Source organism: Coenobita brevimanus, chromosome 116 (assembly GCF_032717465.1).
Source record: "Coenobita brevimanus isolate Jiangsu-jjx chromosome 116, ASM3271746v2, whole genome shotgun sequence".
In the NCBI taxonomy this organism is placed as follows: Eukaryota; Metazoa; Arthropoda; class Malacostraca; order Decapoda; family Coenobitidae; genus Coenobita; species Coenobita brevimanus.
Genome location: NC_137069.1, coordinates 30,623,454 through 30,630,351, shown reverse-complemented (window position 1 = coordinate 30,630,351; position 6,898 = coordinate 30,623,454). Strand labels below are relative to the sequence as shown.

The 6,898-nt window shown below is 42.6% G+C and overlaps 1 protein-coding gene across 1 annotated transcript in view; it reads left to right on the top strand.

Annotated features, from left to right (window-relative positions):
- Window positions 1–1,964: 1,964 nt before the first annotated feature.
- Window positions 1,965–6,898, top strand: part of LOC145418703 (uncharacterized) — a 13,182-nt gene continuing 8,248 nt past the window's right edge. Inside the window, exon 1 of the mRNA XM_080287043.1 lies at window positions 1,965–2,034. Within this exon, the coding sequence (XP_080143169.1) occupies window positions 1,965–2,034 (70 nt within the window). The remainder of the gene's footprint in view (window positions 2,035–6,898) is intronic.

Genomic DNA, 6,898 nt, shown 5'->3' with positions numbered 1-6,898 from the left:
GAAGACAGGCCAGTATCTAATACAGTACATCTCCTTAGCAAAGTATGAAGAGCTACTTATTTCCTCCGTTTCTCTCTCTCTCTCTCTCTCTCTCTCCTTCGATTTTTTTTTTACTTTCGCTAACTTTGTTTTGAGAAAAGGACATTACATTTCTCTTTTCTTCGTCTTCTTCAGGCTGTGATGGCGGGTCGGTGGCTATGGGCGGTCCTTTCTACCCTGCTGGTCACACTGGCACTGCTACTAACGCCGGGTAAGTAAAAAATGAAAAAAAAAGAAAAAAATTCCTAGGTCTCTCTCGCTCTCTCTCTCTCTCTCTCTCTCTCTCTCTCACCTGCGTCCAAGATCCAGGTTAATGGGAGGAACGTTAGCTGGTCTTGTTTTTGTTCTGGAGATTGTTGTTAGTGAAGAACTTTTGGAAATAACAGTCACGTACTTAATAATAAGAATTATTTCCTGGCGGTATGCTTTGCTGGTCCTACCTCCACTTCACTCCCATCCCCTCCCTCCTCCCACTCCATCCCAACCTCACCCAACCCCACCCCACCCCACCCAACCAAACCCAACCCCGCCCCACCTCATCCCACCTTCCCCTACCCAACCCTACCCTACCCTACCCTACCTTACCCCAATCCACCCTCCCCATCCCATCCCATCCCATCATATCCCATCCTACCCCACTTCACCCAACCCCGACACTCTCGACATGAAAACACCCTCACCTGTGTGGGGCTCGAACCCACCTCGGCACTGTAGTCCTAAAAGATGTGTGGCCGTCACGCAATTATGACCTTTTTCCTCCCACACACACACACACACACACACACACACACACACACACACACACACACACACACACATCTGTTATCTCCATCCTTTTAAACGCAGTGTGTCCAGGCATCTCGAAATGTCCGGAGCTTGAATTTGCCTGTCTTGTTATTTTGTTTTTATTTTCTTCTTGGAGGGAACAATCGTGCGGGCTTCAGGCCTTTGGTTCCTACTTCCTTTCAAATAGATCTGGAATAAATTTTCTCTGGCTATTGTTTTTATTTTTTTTCTTGGACAAATCTGCCGGGTCGGCCTTTGGTTTAAAAAAAAATGTGGAATACCTGACCTTCTGATCGATAATCTTTAAATGAAAATCGCCTGGGTCAATAAAGAAAAAATATTAAAAATTATAAAATACGCCACCGAAAGCAAGGAGAAAAATAAAAAATCCTTCTAACCAGGTTGAATATTTATGAACCTCCATGATTATTATATATATTTTTTTTTTACGTTTACGAGGCAGTGAAACAAACTATTGAATCATGCTGTATATATTTTTTCTCATGTTTTAAGATTTCGAAATTGGTAATAAGGTCCATACAGGGGGTGAAAAAATTTGGAAACTTAGAGGTGTGAAATTCCTCTATATATCATTCCTTTATTTCCTCACTAATTCGCTTCAGACATGGCATCTCTCTCTCTCTCTCTCTCTCTCTCTCTCTCTCTCTCTCTCTCGCTGAGGTATCGGAGTTTAGGTATAGGTATTTTTGTTCCTTCTTACTCCTTAACATTTTTACTTAGGCGATTTAACCATCCATCAGCCATAAACACACACATACAGTACTTAAACACACACACACACACACACACACACACACACACACACACACACACACACACACACACACACACACACACACACACACACATATAAACACACATACACATATACCCACACGCCTACACACACACAGTACATAAACACACACACACACACACACACACACACACACAGCACATAAACTTCCCCCCCCTACACACAGCAAAAATATGGGATGCAGGCTAATCACATCTACTAGGTACAATTGTTCCTTAAATTTCCTCCATCGATTTTTTTTTTTTTTTTACTTTGGCTCACTCTGTTCTGAGAAGAGGACATTACATTTATTTTTTTCTTCGTCTTCTTCGGACAGGCTGTGATGGCGGGTCGGTGGCTGTGGGCGGCCCTTTCTACCCTGCTGGTCACACTGGCACTGCTACTAACGCCGGGTAAGTAAAAAAAGCATAAAAAAGAAAAAAAGAACTAGGTTCCTGTGACTCTCTCTCTCTCTCTCTCTCTCTCTCTCTCTCTCTCTCTCTCAACCAGTTTTCACGGCCATCAGTTTCTGAATTTTTTTCACCCCCCCATGTGGACCTTGTTACAAATGTCGAAATCTTAAAGAATGAGAAAACTACACGTACTGCATTATTCAAAAGTTTTCTTTCACAGCCTCATCAGCGTCAAAAAAGTTCATGGAGACAAAAATATTCACATTGGTTAAACGGATTTTTATTTTTTTCTCTTTGCTTTCGGTGGCGTTATTTAATAATTTTCAACATTTTTTTTCTTTGTTTACCCATGTGATTTTCAGCACTCGCCCCCGCCCCGGAAGGGCTCAGGGACGGGTATTGTTTTCACTCGGTTTGTCTGTTTCTTTGTTTGTCTATGTCTGTGTCTGTCTATCCGTCCGTCTGTTAACATTTTTACGCGAAAACTATTGGTGCGATTGTGACTAAAATTAAAGGGATGATGGGCTATGACCTTCTGATGACCTGATTAAATTTTGGCCCAAATTTAGCCAAACCCCATGTTGTAGGGCCAAAGAATGTAAAATGAATTTTTAAAACTCGTTTTTTTCGCCATAACTCCTTTCAAATTCGTCACATCGACATACAACCAAAACTAAAAGGTGCATCTTTCAAATCTGCATCCAATAACATGTCTCATTACATCAGGGGAATCACCCCCCCCCCCCAGTTAGCGGTAGAGGGATCAATGTCAGGTGGGTCGGACCTAAAACTGCAAATGGGCTTAATATCGTCAATTTTCACCCGATTTACTCCAAATCTGATCTGTGACATCTTTGACTAGATATCCTGTTGTGTTTAAACGGCAGAACTTAATTGACTGCCCGGGCCGGGTTTGCTATGCTTTGGCGCCTCTTCTTGTTTATTTTAGAATTTATCAGTCTGGATGTCACGTATTCCAGATTTTTGTTTATGCAAGGAAGGAGCCAAAGGCCTGCCCGAAAGATTCGTCCGTCATTAAAAAATAAATAAATAAATAAAATTAAAAAATAATAACCAAAGAGCCAATTTAGTCCAGATTTTTTTAATGGAAGAAGGAACCAAAGGCCACAAACTCGCAAGACTGTTCCCTCCAAGAAAATGAAAATAAAAAAACCAGATAGACAAATTCAAGCTCCGTACGTATCGAGATGCCTGGACACACTGCGTTTAAAAGACTGGAGATCATAGGTGTGTGTGTGTGTGTGTGTGTGTGTGTGTGTGTGTGTGTGTGTGTGTGTGATGTGTGTGTGTGTGCGACAAGAAAAAAGTCATAATTACGTGACGGCCATCTTCTAGGCCTACAGTACCGAGGTGGATTCGAGCCCCATACAGGTGAGGATGTTTTGATGTCTTGATGTTATTGGGAGAATGAAAGTGTCTGGGTGGGGTGGGCTGGGCTGGGGATGTGGTGGGGTGGGGTGGGGTTGTTAAGAGTAGGGTAGGGTAGAGTAGGGAGGGGTAGTGTAGGGTGGGTTAGGGTGGGGTGGGGTGGGGGAGGTAGGGGGTGGGGGTGAGGTGGGAGTAGGACCAGGAAAGAATACACCTGAATATAGGTCTTGTTATTAAGTACTTGTGTGTTATTTCCCAAAGTTCAACAACAACAACAATAACAAAATCCAGAACAAAAGCAAGACCATCTCACGTTCCTCCCATTAGCCTGGTTCTTAGACGCAGGTACGACAGACAGACAGACAGATGTTTAAAGTAATTTGAAGATGTATTACAGGAAGAAACGAGAGAGAGAGAGAGAGAGAGAGAGAGAGAGAGAGAGAGAGAGAGAGAGAGAGAGAAAGGAGGGGGGGGGGAATCACCACGTTGTAGTCATCAATCATGCACCAGCCCGAGGTGTTCCGGACACAGATTCGAATTCCAAAGAGTCTGAGAGTAATGGAGTAGGAGTAAAGATAGTCTCTCTCTCTCTCTCTCTCTCTCTCTCTCTCTCTCTCTCTCTCTCTCTCTCTCTCTCTCTCTCTCTCTCAGTTGAATGAAATTGTCTGGCTTTAGCTGGAATAGGTTACTAGAGAAGGCGCGACCAAGAGAGGACTAAGAGCAGTATTCTCTTCCATTCATATCCCCTTTAGCTTCTTACGTCTTTTTAATGTCGACATACATGAATGACACACATGACTATGATAATGGAGCAGAATCAGAAATAATTCGGTAAGGAAGAGGTGTTAAGTAAGCTTCCTAACCACACCTGAATGCCGTCCTTGGTTTCTCGTATCCTTTCTTCATCATTACCTTCTATCTTCATTATTCCTTAACACTTTTTTACAAGTGAATTATTTTTCTGCATTGGTACATTTACTATCTTCATATTCCACAACACTTTTTTACAAATGACTTATCTTTTTTACATTAATAGCCTACATATATTACTATCTCCATATTCCTCAACTCTTTTTTACAACCGACTTAGTTTTTTACATTCATATAATTTCAACGTGACAGTCATTCATACTACCAAACCCCAAACTCAGGTGTATTGGCTGTTTATTTTCTTGTTTTGTCTAATAATATTTTTCTTGTCACATTGATCACGCTTGCTTCTAAAAATAGTTATTCTTTTTATGTCTATTTTCTATCATTTGTTAGGATTATTTCATTTTTTAGCTCTCAGTCCTTCTGTTTTATTCTTATATTTTCCACCATATTCCAAAACACTTCACTGGTTTTAGAGGTGGCATCTCTCTCTCTCTCTCTCTCTCTCTCTCTCTCTCTCTCTCTCTCTCTCTCTCCCAAACATACGTACTGCACACTTTAATTTCATTGCTCAGCTGACGTAAACAGACCATTTTCCACGCCGGTAGTCAGGTCTACTAATATCAAAGCGAGCAGACCAGAAAATGACGCCGACCAGAGCTAAAATGACGCCACCTCTCACCCCTGTATGTCCTACGTTCCCTGCCTTTCTGAGTTTTATGTGATTTTGCTGCATTTTTTTTCGTTTTTAGGTGTTTTTATACCACCAGAAGAATTTATTATAACTAGAATATTATTTGATGATGCCCTGTGCTTAGCGACGCCACCTCTCACCTCCTGATACCGTACGTTCCCTGTCTTTCTAAGCTTTATGTGCTTTTCCTGCATTTTTTCTCGTTTTTATGCGTTTTGTGTTCCACCAGACGAATATATTGTAATTTTTTGACGGTGTCCAATGCATTAACGATGTCGTCTCTCACCTCTGTTTGTTGTACGTTCCCAAGTGCTCTGAGCTTGTTTGAATTAGCTACTTTTCCTTTCTTTCTTTCTTTCTTCTTTTTTTTGTTTTTGTGTGTGGACAAGAACGTGTGTAGACAGTATGAGTTTAAAAATGCCGCCACTCCCCTCTATTTGTAGTGCGTTTCCCGTTGCTCTGAGTTTATTTGAATTCGCTATGTTTGTTTCTGCAGTGTGTGTGTGTGTGTGTGTGTGTGTGTGTGTGTGTGTGTGTGTGTGTGTGTGTGTGTGTGTGTGTTCAAGCATTTTCGTGTGTTTTTGTGTGAAGCATTCCCAGTGACGAATTTGGATACAACCTTGAGCAATCGTAGCCTTGTCTCTCCCACCTATCATCAGTTCCCCTGCAGAAAGTCCGTGCCAGATCCATTTTCCCTACGGCTCAAAGGACATCGAGGACAAGGCAAGGATAATGAACGTGACCTTACATCGCCCTTCGACCATAAAAGCCCTTGTTTGGACTCCTCTGACCTTACTAGGACCTCTCAACCAAGTCTCCCTCATCCTAGCCAGCAGAGGAAAGTGAGAAGTAGAGGAGGTGAAATAGTAGGCGAACTTTTATATAAATGGACAGAGAATTATACCATGCCTCTCGCTGCTTAACAGTAATAGCCAGTAAAGTGAGAAATAGAGGTGAAATATTAGGAGACCTTATTTTTGTCTACGTTTGTACCTTGGATGTGAATTTCTCTCTCCCTCTCTCTCTCTCTCTCTCTCTCTCTCTCTCTCTCTCATTTCCTTTTAACCCAAATTAAGAGAAAGACGACTCACTTTTCTCTCTCTCTCTCTCTCTCTCTCTCTCTCTCTCTCTCTCTCTCTCTCTCTCTCTCTCTCTCTCTCTCTCTCTCTCTCTCTCTCTCTCTCTCTCTCTCTCTCTCTCTCTCTCTCTCTCTCTCTCTCTCTCTCTCTCTCTCTCTCTCTCTCTCTCTCTCTCTCTCTCGACACATACACACCACGTCACATAATCAAGCAGCCAAATATATTCAGTGACTTAATTGTCTGCCTTCTCGCTTGTAACCCCGCGTTGCAAAGAACTGAAGCGGATGATTGACATTTGCAACTCAAAACTAAAGTATATTTCGCCTCAGCACACGCACACAGAGCAGAAGTCGACTCCGTTCCTTCTTTACCCCTGCACAATTGTTGACTCTATACAGGGGTTTTATCCGCCCCTGTGTGGAGTACAACTCACATGTGTGGGGAGGCCCCCCACATACAGCTCTTCTCAATAGGGTGGAGTCAGAGGCTTTTCGTCTCATTAACTCTCCTCCTCTTACTGACTCCTTTCAACCTCTGTCTCTTCGCCGCACTGTTGCATTTTTATCTCTTTTCTATCGCTACTTCAATGGTCACTGCTCCTCTGAACTGTCTGCTTGCATTCCTCCACCTCTACGACGCGACGGGCGCGTAGCACCCGTCTAGCAACACATTCTCATCCCTTTTCTGTCCAGCTCTTTAATGCAAGAGTTAACCGTTACTCCCAGTCCTTCATTTATGCAACAGGTCAACTCTGGAACTGTCTCCCTCTGTCTGTATTTCCTGCTTCCTATGTTCTCCAGCCTTTCAAACACAGTGTGTCCAGGCATCT